At 45.4% G+C, this 25,011-nt stretch overlaps 1 protein-coding gene across 1 annotated transcript in view; it reads right to left on the bottom strand.

The window, feature by feature from the left end:
- The window catches only part of LOC130078246 (zinc finger protein 236-like), a gene marked incomplete at its 5' end in the record, with an annotated part of 64,845 nt that overhangs the window by 19,128 nt on the left and 20,706 nt on the right, over nucleotides 1-25,011 (bottom strand). Inside the window, 9 exons of the mRNA XM_056243771.1 lie at nucleotides 2,484-2,587; nucleotides 3,217-3,511; nucleotides 6,178-6,360; nucleotides 6,453-6,604; nucleotides 7,280-7,380; nucleotides 18,714-18,853; nucleotides 19,261-19,362; nucleotides 20,374-20,525; nucleotides 23,392-23,652. Coding sequence (XP_056099746.1) covers nucleotides 2,484-2,587; nucleotides 3,217-3,511; nucleotides 6,178-6,360; nucleotides 6,453-6,604; nucleotides 7,280-7,380; nucleotides 18,714-18,853; nucleotides 19,261-19,362; nucleotides 20,374-20,525; nucleotides 23,392-23,652 — 1,490 coding nt within the window. The remainder of the gene's footprint in view (nucleotides 1-2,483; nucleotides 2,588-3,216; nucleotides 3,512-6,177; nucleotides 6,361-6,452; nucleotides 6,605-7,279; nucleotides 7,381-18,713; nucleotides 18,854-19,260; nucleotides 19,363-20,373; nucleotides 20,526-23,391; nucleotides 23,653-25,011) is intronic.

Here is a 25,011-nt window from a genome sequence, read left to right as displayed (position 1 = left end):
TCCGCCCACACGCTCTTCTGATTGGCTGTGGTTTTAGACTGATTTGATTAAGAGTGCAGTGTGCCTGCAGAAAGACTCCGCCCACACGCTCTTCTGATTGGCTGTGGTTTTTGACTGATTTGATTAAGAGTGCAGTGTGCCTGCAGAAAGACTCCGCTCACACGCTCTTCTGATTGGCTGTGGTTTTAGACTGATTGGATTAAGAGTGCAGTGTGCCTGCAGAAAGACTCCGCTCACACGCTCTTCTGATTGGCTGTGGTTTTAGACTGATTGGATTAAGAGTGCAGTGTGCCTGCAGAAAGACTCTGCCCACACGCTCTTCTGATTGGCTGTGGTTTTTGACTGATTTGATTAAGAGTCCAGCACGCCTGCAGAGAGACTCCGCCCACACGCTCTTCTGATTGGCTGTGGTTTTTGACTGATTTGATTAAGAGTGCAGTGTGCCTGAAGAAAGACTCCGCCCACACGCTCTTCTGATTGGCTGTGGTTTTTGACTGATATGATTAAGAGTGCAGTGTGCCTGAAGAAAGACTCCGCCCACACGCTCTTCTGATTGGCTGTGGTTTTTGACTGATTTGATTAAGAGTGCAGTGTGCCTGAAGAAAGACTCCGCCCACACGCTCTTCTGATTGGCTGTGGTTTTTGACTGATTTGATTAAGAGTCCAGCACGCCTGCAGAGAGACTCCGCCCACACGCTCTTCTGATTGGCTGTGGTTTTTGACTGATTTGATTAAGAGTGCAGTGTGCCTGAAGAAAGACTCCGCCCACACGCTCTTCTGATTGGCTGTGGTTTTTGACTGATTTGATTAAGAGTGCAGTGTGCCTGCAGAGAGACTCCGCCCACACGCTCTTCTGATTGGCTGGACACTATGGTGTAGATGTGGCCGAGGCTACATCTGTATGCATTTCTCCGTTGCTTGGCTCCCAGGAGTTCTGGAGCTAGTAGCACCACGCTGGCCGAGCCGGATTTGGTTTGCGGACCTTATTTATCTCCTCGACGGCTCTCCCTTGGAGCTCCCGATCAGGAGAGGCCTTCTGTCTCAGGCGGGGGGCACAATCCTTCACCCCCACCCAGAGATTTGCAACCTGTGGGTTTGGCCTCTGAGGGAGCCCGACTCATAGATGCTGCTCTCTCAACCGAGACCATCTTACACTCCAGAGATCCAGCCACGAGAAAACCTTATGCCTTGAAGTGGAAAGTTTTCACTTCTTGGTGTCATGAGCGTCAGTGGGATCCGGTTAACTGCCGTCACCCTTGGCTGTCAGAGCTCACTCTACTAGGAGTATGGCGGCCTCCAAAGCCTTATTCTCAGGGGTTTCCCTACAGGAGGTGTGTGACGCGCGGGCTGGTCTTCCCCGCTCACATGAGTGAGGTTTTACAGCCTGGACCTGGACTGTTGCCAACAGTTTCTTATAACAGGCAATTGTAAGTACGGCGTTCGGACATTCTCGTTCCCTCGAAAGGGAACGTCTCAGGTTACGACTGTAACCCTAGTTGCCTGAGTAGGGAGCGAGACGCTGCGTCGCCCTGCCATACCTCCTGCATCCCTGTGATCGACTTGCTTCGGCTAATTCGAAGCTAACGCCGGTCAGACCGGATGTGCTTTTATCCTTTCCTGGTCGTGACGTCACCCGCCGTGACGCTCACTCTCGCCGTTGGACTAGTTGACACACGTGCTTCAGACGCAATCACGCAGGGGCGTTCCCAAAGCGTCATCGGCGCAGCGTCTCGTTCCCTACTCAGGCGACTAGCGTTACAGTCGTAACCTGAGACGTTCCCTTTCGAGGGAGCTCGCGCTGCGTCGATCATGTGAATATCACATGTCAGATCACTAAGAAAAGAAATAGCTTCTTCTACAAACCACATGAATTGGTACATTGTAAAAATATATATTTTTGAAATGATTTAAGTTGTTTAAAGATTATTGGAGTGTTTTACAAGAAAATTCTATTTTATTCTTTCTACTTCAAAATGTCATGTTTAATTCAATGTGATTATGTTTATTTTAGAAACGACGATGCACATTAATTGCCATGAGCACTTGCGTCCATCATGTAAATGTGCCAGATTTAACCATACGGGATCATTTTCATCTGCAGTCCCTGTAGGTTGACGGTAAGAAAAAGAAAAGAAATAAAGTTGTATAAATACATCTGCCTACAATTACTAAAACTATGGCATGACCATATGGTACATAAAACACTAAAGAATCATGTTCCAGTAAACATAGAAGCATATTGGCAGAAAAAATACAAACAAAATTACTTCAATTAATCAGACAGAAAACAAGCCATTTCTCCAGATTATAAGAACATAGGATCCAACGTGACACTTGCTGTTTGTTTATAATTATTTGTGAAATTTAAATCCTTCTCCAATTATCTTTTTCAGTGTATTATTGCTGAAGTTATAGCAAATATAATTAACAGTGATAATCAACGTCCCCAGGCAGGATAAGCACAAACACAGATCTAAACGCACCTGAGTGTGTCTTAACATGACAGTCCAGTGTGGATTTCACCGTGAAACTCTTCCCACACTCATCACACTTGTACGGTTTCTCGCCTGTGTGTATCCGGATGTGTCTGAAAGATGAAAAACAAAGTGTGTTCTGGGCTACTGTTAGGACAGATGTACGGTCAAACCAACATTTACTCGGACACCTGCAACATTTCTCACATTATCACAGTTTATTCGCTATCGTTTAGGAAATGGTGATAAATATGAGCAGAACTCAGAGGATATTTGACTGGTTTTGTCCGTCCTTCTGTTAGACTCTCACACATGAATTATGTTGAATATCTGTCAGCTGTTAAATTGAACTACACAATTAGATAATACCAGTTTAGCTCAACCAGTGACCAAGCAATGCTTCATGTTGTTCAGTCTGTGTGTAAAAAGAGCATTAGCAATTACAGAAAACACACTTCAGCAAAACATGATCAGCTCAAAGTGGAGGAGTAATATTTGCTCCCAGATGTGTATAAATGTCACTGGTAGTCTCTGTGTGAAGAGTTTTTGGGTGTAATATGTCACAGTTTACTTTATTTTGCTCTCCTCACTTACATACATGAACTATAGTGTCCTGCACACACTAGTGAAACATATCAACACTGGTATCTGGTGTTGATTGATGTTTGGTTTGCCTGTATAGACAGATGGAGATGTGCATGAGCCGTTACAGATGTTCTCAGAGGTTAGAGGTGATTATTACCTGACCAGGTCGCTGGGCTTCTTGAAGCTCTTGGGACAGTACTGGCAGCGGTTTGCGAACTTCGGCTCTATGTTGAGCTCCACACACTTGTCTTTAACCTCACTGATGCGGTCTCGTTCGGCAGCCGTCTGGGCCAGAACCTTCTCTGAGACACTGGGCTCGTCGCGCGGGTCCCTCTTGGCTAGCTCTGCTGTCTGCTCTTCTGTTAGCGTGATGATGCCGGTGCGGTTCCTCTTCGGCCCGGAGCGATCCGACCCGTCCTCCTCCTCCTCACCGGCCTCGTCACTCTCCAGAACTAACATCAGTCAAGTCAGCTTTATTTATACAGTGCTCTTTACAGTACAGAGTGTTTCAAAGCAGCTTTACAGAGATAACAGGAAAATACAGGTAAAACTCGAAAAATTTGAATATCGTGCAAAAGTTCATTTATTTCGGCAATTCAACTTAAAAGGTGAAACTAATATATTATATAGACTCATTACATGTAATGGTGGTGGTGATTGTGATGGTGGTGGTGGTGATTGTTGTGATGGTGGTGATTGTGATGGTGGTGGTGGTGATTGTTGTGATGGTGGTGATTGTGATGGTGGTGATTGTGATGGTGATTGTTGTGGTGATTGTGATGGTGGTGGTGGTGATTGTTGTGGTGATGGTGGTGATGGTGATGGTGGTGATTGTTGTGGTGATGGTGGTGGTGGTGGTGATTGTTGTGGTGATGGTGGTGATTGTGATGGTGGTGGTGGTGATTGTTGTGATGGTGGTGGTGATTGTTGTGATGGTGGTGGTGGTGATTGTTGTGATGGTGGTGATGGTGATTGTTGTTGTGATGGTGGTGATTGTGATGGTGGTGATGGTTATTGTTGTGGTGATGGTGGTGATTGTGATGGTGGTGATTGTTGTGGTGATGGTGGTGATTGTGATGGTGGTGATGGTGATTGTGATGTTTGTTGTGGTGATGGTGGTGGTGGTGGTGATTGTTGTGGTGATGGTGGTGGTGGTGGTGATTGTTGTGGTGATGGTGGTGATTGTGATGGTGGTGGTGGTGATTGTTGTGATGGTGGTGGTGATTGTTGTGATGGTGGTGGTGGTGATTGTTGTGGTGATGGTGGTGATTGTGATGGTGGTTATGGTGATTGTTGTTGTGATGGTGGTGATTGTGATGGTGGTTATGGTGATTGTTGTTGTGATGGTGGTGATGGTGGCGGTGATTGTGATGGTGGTGGTGGTGATTGTTGTGATGGTGGTGATGGTGGTGATTGTGATGGTGGTGATGGTGATTGTTGTGGTGATGGTGGTGATTGTGATGGTGGTGGTGGTGATTGTGATGGTGGTGGTGGTGGTGATTGTGATGGTGGTGGTGGTGATTGTGATGGTGGTTATGGTGATTGTTGTTGTGGTGGTGGTGATGGTGGTGATTGTGATGGTGGTGATGGTGATTGTTGTTGTGATGGTGGTGATTGTGATGGTGGTGATGGTGATTGTTGTGATGGTGGTGGTGGTGATTGTGATGGTGGTGATTGTTGTGATGGTGGTGGTGGTGGTGATTGTGATGGTGATTGTTGTGATGGTGGTGGTGGTGATTGTGATGGTGGTGATGGTGATTGTTGTGATGGTGGTGATGGTGATTGTTGTGGTGATGGTGGTGATTGTGATGGTGGTTATGGTGATTGTTGTTGTGATGGTGGTGATAGTGATGGTGGTGGTGGTGATTGTGATGGTGGTGGTGGTGATTGTGATGGTGGTGATGGTGATTGTTGTGGTGATGGTGGTGATTGTGATGGTGGTGGTGGTGATTGTGATGGTGGTGGTGGTGATTGTGATGGTGGTGGTGGTGATTGTGATGGTGGTGATGGTAATTGTTGTTGTGGTGGTGGTGATTGTGATGGTGGTGGTGGTGATGGTGATTGTTGTGATGGTGGTGGTGGTGATTGTGATGGTGGTGATAGTAATTGTTGTTGTGATGGTGGTAGTGGTGAGTGTGATGGTGGTGATGGTGATTGTTGTGATGGTGGTGGTGGTGATTGTGATGGTGGTGATGGTGATTGTTGTGATGGTGGTGGTGGTGATTGTGATGGTGGTGATGGTAATTGTTGTGATGGTGGTGGTGGTGATTGTGATGGTGGTGGTGGTGGTGATTGTGATGGTGGTGATGGTGATTGTTGTGATGGTGGTGGTGGTGATTGTGATGGTGGTGATGGTGATTGTTGTGATGGTGGTGGTGGTGATTGTGATGGTGGTGATGGTGATTGTTGTGATGGTGGTGGTGGTGATTGTGATGGTGGTGATGGTGGTGATTGTGATGGTGGTGGTGGTGATTGTGATGGTGGTGATGGTAATTGTTGTTGTGGTGGTGGTGATTGTGATGGTGGTGATGGTGATTGTTGTTGTGGTGGTGGTGGTGGTGATTGTGATGGTGGTGGTGATTGTGATGGTGGTGATGGTGATTGTTGTGATGGTGGTGGTGGTGATTGTGATGGTGGTGATGGTGATTGTTGTGATGGTGGTGATGGTAATTGTGATGGTGGTGATGGTGATTGTGATGGTGGTGATTGTGATGGTGGTGATGGTGATGGTGGTGATGGTAATTGTGATGGTGGTGATGGTGATTGTTGTTGTGATGGTGATGGTGATCGTTGTTGTGATGGTGGTGGTGGTGATTGTGATGGTGGTGATGGTGATTGTTGTGATGGTGGTGGTGGTGATTGTGATGGTGGTGATGGTGATTGTTGTGATGGTGGTGATGGTAATTGTGATGGTGGTGATGGTGATTGTTGTTGTGATGGTGATGGTGATCGTTGTTGTGATGGTGGTGGTGGTGATTGTGATGGTGGTGATGGTGATTGTTGTGATGGTGGTGGTGGTGATTGTGATGGTGGTGATGGGTGATGATGATTGTGATGGTGGTGGTGGTGATGGGTGATGGTGATTGATGGTGATTGTGATGAGGTCGGCGTGTCGTACCTTTGGGACCCACAGCATGATGGAGTTTGGTGTGTTTCCGGCGCAGGATGACGGTGCGGAAGCTTTCCTCACACACGGTGCACTTGAAGGGCTTGGTGTTCAGGTGGATGATCATGTGTCGGTTCAGACTGCCGTTAGTGGTGAAACACGTGTCACAGACGTTACACTTATAAGCCTTCACTCCTGAGAGAGCAAGAAGAGCCACAGAGGAGAAACTGCATGAGTTTCAGAACAGATTATAACCCGCGTGATGAGGTGTGTGTGTGCAGGGTCACCTGTGTGTGTGTTTAGGTGTGATTTGAGCACTCCGGCGGACACAAAGCTCCTCCCGCACAGGTTACAGCGGTACGGTTTCTCTCCGGTGTGAGAACGCACATGTTGCTTCAGGTGACTGGACTTCTTAAAGCTCTTATCACACATACTGCACCTGACAAACAAAACACATTTCACTGACTCAGCCAAACGCATGTGCAGGTTGCTGGTTTAAGTAGATATTGGGACACGAGTGAAGTGCAAAGATTTGTTTACAGAAGAAAAAATATAATTAGCAGCTAAATGTTGCATTAGAAATATGCAGGTTGCTGGTGCTCTTCGCGTGTCGGTCAAAAAGTACCAAATTTTTAATTTATTTTTATGAAACGAATGTACTATATTTTATTTTTATAATGTTTTTTATTTAATATTTTGTATTTTTATGTCATAAACTAGTTCTGCACGAACATACTTTTATACTGTGATATATACAATATAGCAAAAAATCTATCGATTGACACTATTACACATCATCATTTCGCCCAGTTTCTTCTAATCAATTGAGATTATTCAAAGAGAAAAGTGCAAAGGAAAAACAACTGCACAGTAGGGGTTTACTATAACAAAATACATTTCCAGTTTACAAGATTATTATATTTTATTACATTTCTTTCTAATAAAATGTTGTTTATATCTAATAATATTTATATGTATATCTTATTAACCATTTATTAACAACAAGGATTTACTTGTAAAATAAGGTACAAAGACACATACTCATTGTTTTCAAGAGTCCTCAAAGTGAGTAGAACAGCAGCTGGCTTCTAGTGTTTGATGCATGTGAACTTACTGATAAACTCTCTTGTTGATTTCCTCCTCATCCTGGAAGTCTTGTGTCTGTATAGACAGCTGCAGCTCTCCTTGACTGGCCTCCTGCAATAAACCACTCGTCTACACACACACACAGACACACACACACACACACACACACACACACACACACACACACACTTAAAATACAGACTAACATCATTTAATTTCACTTTCATTTCATGCATCTGTGTTCTGTACAAATCTAATATAAAAGTTACAGCACCCTGCAGAGGTTTGATGACTGTAAACTATACTCTGACACAGCACCCTCCAGAGGTTTGATGACTGTAAACTATACTCTGACACAGCACCCTCCAGAGGTCTGAAGACTGTAAACTATACTCTGACACAGCACCCTCCAGAGGTCTGATGACTGTAAACTATACTCTGACACAGCACCCTCCAGAGGTTTGATGACTGTAAACTATACTCTGACACAGCACCCTCCAGAGGTCTGATGACTGTAAACTATACTCTGACACAGCACCCTCCAGAGGTCTGATGACTGTAAACTATACTCTGACACAGCACCCTCCAGAGGTTTGATGACTGTAAACTATACTCTGACACAGCACCCTCCAGAGGTCTGAAGACTGTAAACTATACTCTGACACAGCACCCTCCAGAGGTCTGATGACTGTAAACTATACTCTGACACAGCACCCTCCAGAGGTTTGATGACTGTAAACTATACTCTGACACAGCACCCTCCAGAGGTCTGATGACTGTAAACTATACTCTGACACAGCACCCTCCAGAGGTTTGATGACTGTAAACTATACTCTGACACAGCACCCTCCAGAGGTTTGATGACTGTAAACTATACTCTGACACAGCACCCTCCAGAGGTCTGATGACTGTAAACTATACTCTGACACAGCACCCTCCAGAGGTCTGAAGACTGTAAACTATACTCTGACACAGCACCCTCCAGAGGTTTGATGACTGTAAACTATACTCTGACACAGCACCCTCCAGAGGTCTGATGACTGTAAACTATACTCTGACACAGCACCCTCCAGAGGTCTGATGACTGTAAACTATACTCTGACACAGCACCCTCCAGAGGTTTGATGACTGTAAACTATACTCTGACACAGCACCCTCCAGAGGTCTGATGACTGTAAACTATACTCTGACACAGCACCCTCCAGAGGTCTGATGACTGTAAACTATACTCTGACACAGCACCCTCCAGAGGTCTGAAGACTGTAAACTATACTCTGACACAGCACCCTCCAGAGGTTTGAAGACTGTAAACTATACTCTGACACAGCACCCTCCAGAGGTCTGAAGACTGTAAACTATACTCTGACACAGCACCCTCCAGAGGTCTGATGACTGTAAACTATACTCTGACACAGCACCCTCCAGAGGTCTGATGACTGTAAACTATACTCTGACACAGCACCCTCCAGAGGTTTGATGACTGTAAACTATACTCTGACACAGCACCCTCCAGAGGTTTGAAGACTGTAAACTATACTCTGACACAGCACCCTCCAGAGGTTTGATGACTGTAAACTATACTCTGACACAGCACCCTCCAGAGGTCTGATGACTGTAAACTATACTCTGACACAGCACCCTCCAGAGGTCTGATGACTGTAAACTATACTCTGACACAGCACCCTCCAGAGGTTTGATGACTGTAAACTATACTCTGACACAGCACCCTCCAGAGGTCTGAAGACTGTAAACTATACTCTGACACAGCACCCTCCAGAGGTCTGATGACTGTAAACTATACTCTGACACAGCACCCTCCAGAGGTTTGATGACTGTAAACTATACTCTGACACAGCACCCTCCAGAGGTCTGATGACTGTAAACTATACTCTGACACAGCACCCTCCAGAGGTTTGATGACTGTAAACTATACTCTGACACAGCACCCTCCAGAGGTTTGATGACTGTAAACTATACTCTGACACAGCACCCTCCAGAGGTTTGATGACTGTAAACTATACTCTGACACAGCACCCTCCAGAGGTCTGATGACTGTAAACTATACTCTGACACAGCACCCTCCAGAGGTTTGATGACTGTAAACTATACTCTGACACAGCACCCTCCAGAGGTCTGATGACTGTAAACTATACTCTGACACAGCACCCTCCAGAGGTTTGATGACTGTAAACTATACTCTGACACAGCACCCTCCAGAGGTTTGATGACTGTAAACTATACTCTGACACAGCACCCTCCAGAGGTCTGATGACTGTAAACTATACTCTGACACAGCACCCTCCAGAGGTTTGATGACTGTAAACTATACTCTGACACAGCACCCTCCAGAGGTTTGATGACTGTAAACTATACTCTGACACAGCACCCTCCAGAGGTCTGATGACTGCAAACTATACTCTGACACAGCACCCTCCAGAGGTCTGATGACTGTAAACTATACTCTGACACAGCACCCTCCAGAGGTCTGATGACTGTAAACTATACTCTGACACAGCACCCTCCAGAGGTTTGATGACTGTAAACTATACTCTGACACAGCACCCTCCAGAGGTCTGAAGACTGTAAACTATACTCTGACACAGCACCCTCCAGAGGTCTGATGACTGTAAACTATACTCTGACACAGCACCCTCCAGAGGTCTGAAGACTGTAAACTATACTCTGACACAGCACCCTCCAGAGGTCTGATGACTGTAAACTATACTCTGACACAGCACCCTCCAGAGGTCTGATGACTGTAAACTATACTCTGACACAGCACCCTCCAGAGGTTTGATGACTGTAAACTATACTCTGACACAGCACCCTCCAGAGGTTTGATGACTGTAAACTATACTCTGACACAGCACCCTCCAGAGGTCTGATGACTGTAAACTATACTCTGACACAGCACCCTCCAGAGGTCTGATGACTGTAAACTATACTCTGACACAGCACCCTCCAGAGGTTTGATGACTGTAAACTATACTCTGACACAGCACCCTCCAGAGGTCTGATGACTGTAAACTATACTCTGACACAGCACCCTCCAGAGGTCTGATGACTGTAAACTATACTCTGACACAGCACCCTCCAGAGGTCTGATGACTGTAAACTATACTCTGACACAGCACCCTCCAGAGGTCTGATGACTGTAAACTATACTCTGACACAGCACCCTCCAGAGGTTTGATGACTGTAAACTATACTCTGACACAGCACCCTCCAGAGGTCTGAAGACTGTAAACTATACTCTGACACAGCAGCCTCCAGAGGTCTGATGACTGTAAACTATACTCTGACACAGCACCCTCCAGAGGTCTGATGACTGTAAACTATACTCTGACACAGCAGCCTCCAGAGGTCTGATGACTGTAAACTATACTCTGACACAGCACCCTCCAGAGGTCTGATGACTGTAAACTATACTCTGACACAGCACCCTCCAGAGGTCTGATGACTGTAAACTATACTCTGACACAGCACCCTCCAGAGGTTTGATGACTGTAAACTATACTCTGACACAGCACCCTCCAGAGGTCTGATGACTGTAAACTATACTCTGACACAGCACCCTCCAGAGGTCTGATGACTGTAAACTATACTCTGACACAGCACCCTCCAGAGGTCTGATGACTGTAAACTATACTCTGACACAGCACCCTCCAGAGGTCTGATGACTGTAAACTATACTCTGACACAGCACCCTCCAGAGGTCTGATGACTGTAAACTATACTCTGACACAGCACCCTCCAGAGGTCTGAAGACTGTAAACTATACTCTGACACAGCACCCTCCAGAGGTTTGATGACTGTAAACTATACTCTGACACAGCACCCTCCAGAGGTTTGATGACTGTAAACTATACTCTGACACAGCACCCTCCAGAGGTCTGATGACTGTAAACTATACTCTGACACAGCACCCTCCAGAGGTCTGATGACTGTAAACTATACTCTGACACAGCACCCTCCAGAGGTCTGATGACTGTAAACTATACTCTGACACAGCACCCTCCAGAGGTCTGATGACTGTAAACTATACTCTGACACAGCACCCTCCAAAGGTTTGATGACTGTAAACTATACTCTGACACAGCACCCTCCAGAGGTTTGATGACTGTAAACTATACTCTGACACAGCACCCTCCAGAGGTCTGATGACTGTAAACTATACTCTGACACAGCACCCTCCAGAGGTCTGATGACTGTAAACTATACTCTGACACAGCACCCTCCAGAGGTCTGATGACTGTAAACTATACTCTGACACAGCACCCTCCAGAGGTTTGATGACTGTAAACTATACTCTGACACAGCACCCTCCAGAGGTCTGATGACTGTAAACTATACTCTGACACAGCACCCTCCAGAGGTCTGATGACTGTAAACTATACTCTGACACAGCACCCTCCAGAGGTCTGAAGACTGTAAACTATACTCTGACACAGCACCCTCCAGAGGTTTGATGACTGTAAACTATACTCTGACACAGCACCCTCCAGAGGTCTGATGACTGTAAACTATACTCTGACACAGCACCCTCCAGAGGTTTGATGACTGTAAACTATACTCTGACACAGCACCCTCCAGAGGTCTGATGACTGTAAACTATACTCTGACACAGCACCCTCCAGAGGTTTGATGACTGTAAACTATACTCTGACACAGCACCCTCCAGAGGTCTGAAGACTGTAAACTATACTCTGACACAGCACCCTCCAGAGGTTTGATGACTGTAAACTATACTCTGACACAGCACCCTCCAGAGGTTTGATGACTGTAAACTATACTCTGACACAGCACCCTCCAGAGGTTTGATGACTGTAAACTATACTCTGACACAGCACCCTCCAGAGGTCTGAAGACTGTAAACTATACTCTGACACAGCACCCTCCAGAGGTTTGATGACTGTAAACTATACTCTGACACAGCACCCTCCAGAGGTCTGATGACTGTAAACTATACTCTGACACAGCACCCTCCAGAGGTTTGATGACTGTAAACTATACTCTGACACAGCACCCTCCAGAGGTCTGATGACTGTAAACTATACTCTGACACAGCACCCTCCAGAGGTTTGATGACTGTAAACTATACTCTGACACAGCACCCTCCAGAGGTCTGATGACTGTAAACTATACTCTGACACAGCACCCTCCAGAGGTCTGATGACTGTAAACTATACTCTGACACAGCACCCTCCAGAGGTTTGATGACTGTAAACTATACTCTGACACAGCACCCTCCAGAGGTCTGATGACTGTAAACTATACTCTGACACAGCACCCTCCAGAGGTTTGATGACTGTAAACTATACTCTGACACAGCACCCTCCAGAGGTTTGAAGACTGTAAACTATACTCTGACACAGCACCCTCCAGAGGTCTGATGACTGTAAACTATACTCTGACACAGCACCCTCCAGAGGTCTGATGACTGTAAACTATACTCTGACACAGCACCCTCCAGAGGTTTGATGACTGTAAACTATACTCTGACACAGCACCCTCCAGAGGTTTGATGACTGTAAACTATACTCTGACACAGCACCCTCCAGAGGTCTGAAGACTGTAAACTATACTCTGACACAGCACCCTCCAGAGGTCTGATGACTGTAAACTATACTCTGACACAGCACCCTCCAGAGGTTTGATGACTGTAAACTATACTCTGACACAGCACCCTCCAGAGGTCTGAAGACTGTAAACTATACTCTGACACAGCACCCTCCAGAGGTTTGATGACTGTAAACTATACTCTGACACAGCACCCTCCAGAGGTCTGATGACTGTAAACTATACTCTGACACAGCACCCTCCAGAGGTTTGATGACTGTAAACTATACTCTGACACAGCACCCTCCAGAGGTTTGATGACTGTAAACTATACTCTGACACAGCACCCTCCAGAGGTTTGATGACTGTAAACTATACTCTGACACAGCACCCTCCAGAGGTCTGAAGACTGTAAACTATACTCTGACACAGCACCCTCCAGAGGTTTGATGACTGTAAACTATACTCTGACACAGCACCCTCCAGAGGTCTGAAGACTGTAAACTATACTCTGACACAGCACCCTCCAGAGGTCTGAAGACTGTAAACTATACTCTGACACAGCACCCTCCAGAGGTCTGATGACTGTAAACTATACTCTGACACAGCACCCTCCAGAGGTCTGATGACTGTAAACTATACTCTGACACAGCACCCTCCAGAGGTCTGATGACTGTAAACTATACTCTGACACAGCACCCTCCAGAGGTCTGATGACTGTAAACTATACTCTGACACAGCACCCTCCAGAGGTCTGATGACTGTAAACTATACTCTGACACAGCACCCTCCAGAGGTTTGATGACTGTAAACTATACTCTGACACAGCACCCTCCAGAGGTTTGATGACTGTAAACTATACTCTGACACAGCACCCTCCAGAGGTCTGATGACTGTAAACTATACTCTGACACAGCACCCTCCAGAGGTTTGATGACTGAAAACTATACTCTGACACAGCACCCTCCAGAGGTTTGATGACTGTAAACTATACTCTGACACAGCACCCTCCAGAGGTCTGATGACTGTAAACTATACTCTGACACAGCACCCTCCAGAGGTCTGATGACTGTAAACTATACTCTGACACAGCACCCTCCAGAGGTCTGATGACTGTAAACTATACTCTGACACAGCACCCTCCAGAGGTTTGATGACTGTAAACTATACTCTGACACAGCACCCTCCAGAGGTCTGATGACTGTAAACTATACTCTGACACAGCACCCTCCAGAGGTCTGATGACTGTAAACTATACTCTGACACAGCACCCTCCAGAGGTCTGATGACTGTAAACTATACTCTGACACAGCACCCTCCAGAGGTCTGAAGACTGTAAACTATACTCTGACACAGCACCCTCCAGAGGTCTGATGACTGTAAACTATACTCTGACACAGCACCCTCCAGAGGTTTGATGACTGTAAACTATACTCTGACACAGCACCCTCCAGAGGTTTGATGACTGTAAACTATACTCTGACACAGCACCCTCCAGAGGTCTGATGACTGTAAACTATACTCTGACACAGCACCCTCCAGAGGTCTGATGACTGTAAACTATACTCTGACACAGCACCCTCCAGAGGTCTGATGACTGTAAACTATACTCTGACACAGCACCCTCCAGAGGTCTGATGACTGTAAACTATACTCTGACACAGCACCCTCCAGAGGTCTGATGACTGTAAAATATACTCTGACACAGCACCCTCCAGAGGTTTGATGACTGTAAACTATACTCTGACACAGCACCCTCCAGAGGTCTGAAGACTGTAAACTTTACTCTGACACAGCACCCTCCAGAGGTCTGATGACTGTAAACTATACTCTGACACAGCACCCTCCAGAGGTTTGATGACTGTAAACTATACTCTGACACAGCACCCTCCAGAGGTCTGATGACTGTAAACTATACTCTGACACAGCACCCTCCAGAGGTTTGATGACTGTAAACTATACTCTGACACAGCACCCTCCAGAGGTCTGATGACTGTAAACTATACTCTGACACAGCACCCTCCAGAGGTTTGATGACTGTAAACTATACTCTGACACAGCACCCTCCAGAGGTCTGATGACTGTAAACTATACTCTGACACAGCACCCTCCAGAGGTCTGATGACTGTAAACTATACTCTGACACAGCACCCTCCAGAGGTTTGATGACTGTAAACTATACTCTGACACAGCACCCTCCAGAGGTCTGATGACTGTAAACTATACTCTGACACAGCACCCTCCAGAGGTTTGATGACTGTAAACTATACTCTGACACAGCACCCTCCAGAGGTTTGATGACTGTAAACTATACTCTGACACAGCACCCTCCAGAGGTCTGATGACTGTAAACTATACTCTGACACAGCACCCTCCAGAGGTTTGATGACTGTAAACTATACTCTGACACAGCACCCTCCAGAGGTTTGATGACTGTAAACTATACTCTGACACAGCACCCTCCAGAGGTCTGATGACTGTAAACTATACTCTGACACAGCACCCTCCAGAGGTCTGATGACTGTAAACTATACTCTGACACAGCACCCTCCAGAGGTTTGATGACTGTAAACTATACTCTGACACAGCACCCTCCAGAGGTTTGAAGACTGTAAACTATACTCTGACACAGCACCCTCCAGAGGTTTGATGACTGTAAACTATACTCTGACACAGCACCCTCCAGAGGTCTGATGACTGTAAACTATACTCTGACACAGCACCCTCCAGAGGTTTGAAGACTGTAAACTATACTCTGACACAGCACCCTCCAGAGGTCTGATGACTGTAAACTATACTCTGACACAGCACCCTCCAGAGGTCTGATGACTGTAAACTATACTCTGACACAGCACCCTCCAGAGGTTTGATGACTGTAAACTATACTCTGACACAGCACCCTCCAGAGGTTTGATGACTGTAAACTATACTCTGACACAGCACCCTCCAGAGGTCTGAAGACTGTAAACTATACTCTGACACAGCACCCTCCAGAGGTCTGATGACTGTAAACTATACTCTGACACAGCACCCTCCAGAGGTCTGATGACTGTAAACTATACTCTGACACAGCACCCTCCAGAGGTTTGATGACTGTAAACTATACTCTGACACAGCACCCTCCAGAGGTTTGATGACTGTAAACTATACTCTGACACAGCACCCTCCAGAGGTCTGATGACTGTAAACTATACTCTGACACAGCACCCTCCAGAGGTTTGATGACTGTAAACTATACTCTGACACAGCACCCTCCAGAGGTCTGATGACTGTAAACTATACTCTGACACAGCACCCTCCAGAGGTTTGATGACTGTAAACTATACTCTGACACAGCACCCTCCAGAGGTCTGATGACTGTAAACTATACTCTGACACAGCACCCTCCAGAGGTTTGATGACTGTAAACTATACTCTGACACAGCACCCTCCAGAGGTTTGATGACTGTAAACTATACTCTGACACAGCACCCTCCAGAGGTTTGATGACTGTAAACTATACTCTGACACAGCACCCTCCAGAGGTTTGATGACTGTAAACTATACTCTGACACAGCACCCTCCAGAGGTTTGATGACTGTAAACTATACTCTGACACAGCACCCTCCAGAGGTTTGATGACTGTAAACTATACTCTGACACAGCACCCTCCAGAGGTCTGAAGACTGTAAACTATACTCTGACACAGCACCCTCCAGAGGTTTGAAGACTGTAAACTATACTCTGACACAGCACCCTCCAGAGGTCTGATGACTGTAAACTATACTCTGACACAGCACCCTCCAGAGGTCTGATGACTGTAAACTATACTCTGACACAGCACCCTCCAGAGGTTTGATGACTGTAAACTATACTCTGACACAGCACCCTCCAGAGGTCTGATGACTGTAAACTATACTCTGACACAGCACCCTCCAGAGGTCTGAAGACTGTAAACTATACTCTGACACAGCACCCTCCAGAGGTTTGATGACTGTAAACTATACTCTGACACAGCACCCTCCAGAGGTTTGATGACTGTAAACTATACTCTGACACAGCACCCTCCAGAGGTCTGATGACTGTAAACTATACTCTGACACAGCACCCTCCAGAGGTCTGATGACTGTAAACTATACTCTGACACAGCACCCTCCAGAGGTCTGATGACTGCAAACTATACTCTGACACAGCACCCTCCAGAGGTTTGATGACTGTAAACTATACTCTGACACAGCACCCTCCAGAGGTCTGATGACTGTAAACTATACTCTGACACAGCACCCTCCAGAGGTTTGATGACTGTAAACTATACTCTGACACAGCACCCTCCAGAGGTTTGATGACTGTAAACTATACTCTGACACAGCACCCTCCAGAGGTTTGATGACTGTAAACTATACTCTGACACAGCACCCTCCAGAGGTCTGATGACTGTAAACTATACTCTGACACAGCACCCTCCAGAGGTTTGATGACTGTAAACTATACTCTGACACAGCACCCTCCAGAGGTTTGATGACTGTAAACTATACTCTGACACAGCACCCTCCAGAGGTCTGATGACTGTAAACTATACTCTGACACAGCACCCTCCAGAGGTTTGATGACTGTAAACTATACTCTGACACAGCACCCTCCAGAGGTTTGATGACTGTAAACTATACTCTGACACAGCACCCTCCAGAGGTCTGATGACTGTAAACTATACTCTGACACAGCACCCTCCAGAGGTTTGAAGACTGTAAACTATACTCTGACACAGCACCCTCCAGAGGTTTGATGACTGTAAACTATACTCTGACACAGCACCCTCCAGAGGTCTGATGACTGTAAACTATACTCTGACACAGCACCCTCCAGAGGTCTGATGACTGTAAACTATACTCTGACACAGCACCCTCCAGAGGTCTGATGACTGTAAACTATACTCTGACACAGCACCCTCCAGAGGTTTGATGACTGTAAACTATACTCTGACACAGCACCCTCCAGAGGTCTGATGACTGTAAACTATACTCTGACACAGCACCCTCCAGAGGTCTGATGACTGTAAACTATACTCTGACACAGCACCCTCCAGAGGTCTGATGACTGTAAACTATACTCTGACACAGCACCCTCCAGAGGTTTCGTTGGTTAGTGCGGTGGGTGCCGTTTTGCCTCCGAATGGCCGAAGTTCAGTTCCCTCAACTCGCAGTCAGGCGTGTTCTCCTCAGCACTTTACAGAATATACTCCACAATCACAGCCACCACCTTTTGGGGTCCATGATGAGTAGTCTAGAAATTCAGACTTCTGGCTCAAGAATCGGACATTCATCCAACACCGGTCCCGCCGTCTTTGTCAGACGACCAACTTAGCCTCAGCATCCTCTCTCTACGCTCAGGCTAATAAACCCGCCATCGCCTGAACCTAGAGTCCATGTTCCTGGGTGCCTTTTTGGCTTCCTACAACATTCAAAAATGTACTTCTATTTTCATCCACCTTTGATCTCTAAACCCATCCCTGCATCTCTGTAATTTCCATCTACTTTCCAGACACAGTCATATTCACTCTTCGGGGAAGCAAAACAGACCCATCCGGAGCTTCATACGCTATTTACATCTTCCATTTAAACTCCTTCCTCAGCCCATTCGAACCTAATTCTGAACACGTTCACTCCAGGCATATTGCCAGAGCATCTCCCAAGATCCTCTCTTTCTTACCGAAACCGAAAACTGGCCACAAGACTCTGGTTCAGCAAGCACTTCTATCACTCCTCCGTATCACCGGCATATCTCCAGCACACTACTCAATACACCCCCTTCCACTCCATCCTTCCCCTATTCATCCCCAACTCTCTTCAATATATAATTTCCAACACTCATGGTCCTTGCTCGTGAATTCAAAAAGAACACTTATAATACAACATTTGAGTTTGTACCTCAGTGTGTGTCACGTTCAGTAGGTTGGGAGGGTGGTAGCTGGTGGTCAAGGCTTGAGACTCCAGTGTGCTTGAGTCCTGAAGCTGCTGTACAGTAGAGAAATGAGCCTGCTGGGTAAAGCCCTCAGCTATGGTGAAACCTGCAACAGAGCACACACACACACACACACACACACACACACACACACACACACACACACACACTAAAATCAGGGTACCTCAAAGCACTGGAGGGCCAGAGTTTCACTCCAACCCCAATCAAACTCACCTACCTGTAATTTTCTAGTATCTGTGATGACTTGATAAGCTTGTCCAGGTGTGTTTGATTAGTAGAAGTTAGTAAACAAAACAATAGTTTATGTTTACATGGTTATTTTGTTTTTTCAAAAACAGTTGGAAAGTGAGAAAACGGCCACAATCGAGCTACGAATGGCCATCTCTGAGGACAGAAACACTCCCTGCTACAGACCTGGCTTATCTCCGACAGACAGCACTGGCACACATGCGTCTGTGAGAGTGTGTTTACACTGAGAAGGGTGTGTGTTACCTTGTGTCATCGCTGGCTGTTCAAAGGTCTGCTGGGGCAGCGCCGGCGTCTCAAACTGGCTCATGTGTTCGGGGAGAGCGTGCTGCGCACTCACAAACGATTCTGTGGATCAATAAACGTTTTCATTGTTCATGTAATGCTGCTTTAGCTCAATCCCGTCTTCCCATCTAAATTAAGATGTACACTATGAACACAAACCAACATCCTCAATGTTTTTAAATCCAGTGTAAACTCATGTTACATTTTCAATTAATATTTACATTTCCATGTGAAACAAATAAATAAACCATCAGATAAATCAACATGCCTTACACTATCAAAAACACCCAAAACAACCGGGGCCAGAGAGCTTTCTGTGTGCGTGTTTCGTGTGTGTGTGTGTGGTAAGTGTTCACGTATACACAGTCTGAAGTAAACAAAAACAGTTGGCAGAAAATTGTGTGTGTCAATAATACAGTATATTGGACCCGTGCATTCGGTCTTAAAGGGACAGCAGTCTAATAAACCTGCTGCTGTCTGTCATTAATGTTAATCAAACAACAAAAGACAAATGAATCACAAACTGCTCTTGAGCACAGGGTAAGAGACGCCTCCTCCTGCTGGAACCTTTTAATGAGTGACTTTTACACACAATAATTTCCGTTTTATTTTTGTACCATCAAACAAACAGTCTAACATGGCCTCTCAGTGTCAGCGTCCCAGTTCAGCTTTGTTAATAACTAAAGTGCACATTTCAGTTGTTTTCTAAGAAATTTTTTTTTATGGTTGGCCTGCATCTGAAATCGCATACTCTCTTGAGAATATTGTAACTACTTCACAACTGCTAAAAACGTACATTCTATATAGCATGAATGTGTGCAGTATGAATGTAATCTGGATGTACTACATTCGCCATGTTGTCATTATCATGTGACCTGTCAGCGTCATTCACAAATCCCGGGGCCTGATGGGATAGTAAAGTGTCCATCGCATACACACTTCAGAATCTCACCGGGAGCAGTAGGTCATCTGGAGACTTTTGCCTACTCTTTTATGAGCACTGTGAATTCAGACATAATTCTAGTAGTGAAGTATGCGATTTCAGCGTCAGCCTTGGAGAAAAGAGCCGCTCACCTGACTCCTGCAGGGCATCTTCCCCCAGTGCCGTGGGCAGCGCCCCCTGCTGGCCGTCTGCCACCGCCTCCAGCATGCTCTGGGTCCCGGGGTCCACTGCAGGCGGCTGCATGTCCTCTGAGCTCTGCTGGAGCTGTTGAGCCAGCTCATACCTGAGAACAAACACACCTCTAACATGAGCCAGCTCATACCTGAGAACAACATTTTTTGAAAGCCATAAAAGTGCATCTATCCATGATAAAAGTGCATCTATCCATGATAAAAGTGCATCTATCCATGATAAAGTGCATCTATCCATGATAAAAGTGCATCTATCCATGATAAAGTGCGTCTATCCATCATAAAAGTGCATCTATCCATGATAAAAGTGCATCTATCCATGATAAAAGTGCATCTATCCATTATAAAAGTGCATCTATCCATGATAAAAGTGCATCTATCCATCATAAAAGTGCATCTATCCATCACAAAAGTGCATCTATCCATCATAAAAGTGCATATATCCATGATAAAAGTGCATCTATCCATCATAAAAGTGCATCTATCCATGATAAAAGTGCATCTATCCATCATAAAAGTGCATCTATCCACGATAAAAGTGCATCTGTCCATCATAAAAGTGCATCTATCCATGATAAAAGTGCATCTATCCATCATAAAAGTGCATCTATCCATGATAAAAGTGCATCTATCCATCATAAAAGTGCATCTATCCATGATAAAAGTGCATCTGTCCATCATAAAAGTGCATCTATCCATGATAAAAGTGCATCTGTCCATCATAAAAGTGCATCTGTCCATCATAAAAGTGCATCTATCCATGATAAAAGTGCATCTATCATCATAAAAGTGCATCTGTCCATCATAAAAGTGCACCTATCCATGATAAAAGTGCATCTGTCCATCATAAAAGTGCATCTATCCATGATAAAAGTGCATCTATCCATCATAAAAGTGCATCTATCCATGATAAAAGTGCATCTATCCATCATAAAAGTGCATCTATCCATCATAAAAGTGCATCAATCCATCATAAAAGTGCATCTGTCCATCATAAAAGTGCATCTATCCATCATAAAAGTGCATCTATCCATGATAAAAGTGCATCTATCCATCATAAAAGTGCATCTATCCATGATAAAAGTGCATCTATCCATCATAAAAGTGCATCAATCCATCATAAAAGTGCATCTGTCCATCATAAAAGTGCATCTATCCATCATAAAAGTGCATCAATCCATGATAAAAGTGCATCTATCCATGATAAAAGTGCATCTATCCATGATAAAAGTGCATCTATCCATCATAAAAGTGCATCTATCCATCATAAAAGTGCATCTGTCCATCATAAAAGTGCATCTTTCCATCATGAAAGTGCATCAATCCATGATAAAAGTGCATCTATCCATGATAAAAGTGCATCTATCCATGATAAAAGTGCATCTATCCATGATAAAAGTGCATCTATCCATGATAAAAGTGCATCTATCCATCATAAAAGTGCATCTATCCATCATAAAAGTGCATCTTTCCATCATGAAAGTGCATCAATCCATGATAAAAGTGCATCTATCCATGATAAAAGTGCATCTATCCATGATAAAAGTGCATCTATCCATGATAAAAGTGCATCTATCCATCATAAAAGTGCATCTATCCATCATAAAAGTGCATCTGTCCATCATAAAAGTGCATCTTTCCATCATGAAAGTGCATCAATCCATGATAAAAGTGCACCTGTCCATGATAAAAGTGCATCTGTCCATCATAAAAGTGCATCTATCCATCATAAAAGTGCATCTATCCATCATAAAAGTGCATCTGTCCATCATAAAAGTGCATCTGTCCATCATAAAAGTGCATCTGTCCATCATAAAAGTGCATCTATCCATCATAAAAGTGCATCAATCCATGATAAAAGTGCATCTGTCCATGATAAAAGTGCATCTATCCATCATAAAAGTGCATCTGTCCATCATAAAAGTGCATCTATCCATCATAAAAGTGCATCTGTCCATCATAAAAGTGCATCTATCCATCATAAAAGTGCATCTATCCATCATAAAAGTGCATCTATCCATCATAAAAGTGCATCAATCCATGATAAAAGTGCATCTGTCCATGATAAAAGTGCATCTATCCATCATAAAAGTGCATCTGTCCATCATAAAAGTGCATCTGTCCATCATAAAAGTGCATCTATCCATCATAAAAGTGCATCTGTCCATCATAAAAGTGCATCTATCCATCATAAAAGTGCATCAATCCATGATAAAAGTGCATCTGTCCATGATAAAAGTGCATCTATCCATCATAAAAGTGCATCTGTCCATCATAAAAGTGCATCTATCCATCATAAAAGTGCATCTGTCCATCATAAAAGTGCATCTATCCATCATAAAAGTGCATCTGTCCATCATAAAAGTGCATCTATCCATCATAAAAGTGCATCTATCCATCATAAAAGTGCATCTATCCATCATAAAAGTGCATCTGTCCATGATAAAAGTGCATCTATCCATCATAAAAGTGCATCTATCCATCATAAAAGTGCATCTATCCATCATAAAAGTGCATCTATCCATCATAAAAGTGCATCTGTCCATCATAAAAGTGCATCTGTCCATCATAAAAGTGCATCTGTCCATCATAAAAGTGCATCTATCCATCATAAAAGTGCATCTGTCCATCATAAAAGTGCATCTATCCATCATAAAAGTGCATCTATCCATCATAAAAGTGCTCCACACGGATCCGGGGGGTTAATTAAGGCCTTCTGAAGTGAATCGATGCGTTTGTGTAAGAAAAATATCCATATTTAAAACTTTATCAACTAAAATAACTAGCTTCCGGCAGACGGCCGTACGCATCGTTTTACGGTGAAAGAGTAACCCTTGACCAGATTGTATTCGTGTCGTGTTGTGTCGTGTCGTGTTGTGTTGACTTGAGGGCGAGGGGTAATTTTCGTTGTTGAGTGAAGTATCCCTGTAATAAACAGGAGCCGGCCGTGAGCGTCACCTGTGTGTCTTCATGTGCTTCCTGCAGTTGGGGGAGGATTTGAAGGTCTTCTGGCAGTAGGGACACATGTAGGGGCGTATGTCGCTGTGCGTGGTCATGTGGCGGCGCAGGCTCCCGCTGGTGGTGAAGGTGGTGTCGCACAGCAGGCACTTGAAGGCCTTGAGGCCCGAGTGTGTGCGGATGTGGGCCTTCAGCACGCCGGACGAGGCGAAGCCTTTACTGCACTGCAGGCACTTATACGGGCGCTCACCGGTGTGTGACCTGCAACACAACACACACACGCACATCAGCCATCAGAACACCAGCTCACACACTCAGTTTCATGTTTTTTTATTTTAAAGGTGAAGTATGTAGTTTCTGCGGCACTAGCGGCACCCAGCCGAGCTACAGGACTACAGCATACTTAGCAAACACCCCTTACTCTCCCAACCCAAACATCACAGACCCAGCTCTGACTCGGGTACAGTAGACCACATCCAATAAAAGCTCCAACTTATTAGGAATACTTCTAGCTGGGTTGCAATGTGTCTTGAGTAAGTAATTGAGTAGCAAACACTGTCTAGAGTGATCGTGAGCATCTTGCTTATAATAAACCCATCTAACGCGTCTGCACGGGCGCATTTATAGACGAGCCACAGCTGTAGTAGTGCGTAACATTTTAATCTTTCAAGGCCTAAATACAGAACATTTTGCCTTACGCTTCTGTTACTGAAGAAGCTTTTTCCACGTAGTGTGTCTAAACACCCTGTGGCTCCGCCCTGATGCAGTAGCCACGCCCCTAACCCTCAGCCTGATACAGTAGCCACGCCCCTAACCCTCAGCCTGATACAGTAGCCACGCCCCTAACCCTCATACAGTAGCCACGCCCCTAACCCTCAGCCTGATACAGTAGCCACGCCCCTAACCCTCAGCCTGATACAGTAGCCACGCCCCTAACCCTCAGCCTGATACAGTAGCCACGCCCCTAACACTCAGCCTGATAAAGTAGCCACGCCCCTAACCCTCAGCCTGATACAGTAGCCACGCCCCTAACCCTCAGCCTGATACAGTAGCCACGCCCCTAACCCTCAGCCTGATACAGTAGCCACGCCCCTAACCCTCATACAGTAGCCACACCCCTAACCCTCAGCCTGATACAGTAGCCACGCCCCTAACCCTCAGCCTGATACAGTAGCCACGCCCCTAACCCTCAGCCTGATACAGTAGCCACGCCCCTAACACTCAGCCTGATAAAGTAGCCACGCCCCTAACCCTCAGCCTGATACAGTAGCCACGCCCCTAACCCTCAGCCTGATACAGTAGCCACGCCCCTAACCCTCAGCCTGATACAATAGCCCCGCCCCTAACCCTCAGCCTGATACAGTAGCCACGCCCCTAACCCTCAGCCTGATACAGTAGCCACGCCCCTAACACTCAGCCTGATACAGTAGCCACGCCCCTAACCCTCAGCCTGATACAGTAGCCACACCCCTAACCCTCAGCCTGATACAGTAGCCACGCCCCTAACCCTCAGCCTGATACAGTAGCCACGCCCCTAACCCTCAGCCTGATACAATAGCCCCGCCCCTAACCCTCAGCCTGATACAGTAGCCATGTCCCTCAGCCTGATTCAGTAGCCAC

This window comes from Rhinichthys klamathensis, unplaced genomic scaffold (assembly GCF_029890125.1).
Source record: "Rhinichthys klamathensis goyatoka isolate OS25496 unplaced genomic scaffold, OSU_Roscu_1.1 h1tg000844l_1, whole genome shotgun sequence".
In the NCBI taxonomy this organism is placed as follows: Eukaryota; Metazoa; Chordata; class Actinopteri; order Cypriniformes; family Leuciscidae; genus Rhinichthys; species Rhinichthys klamathensis.
Note: the sequence above shows the minus strand (reverse complement) of the source record. Positions and strands in the feature narration are given on the sequence as shown.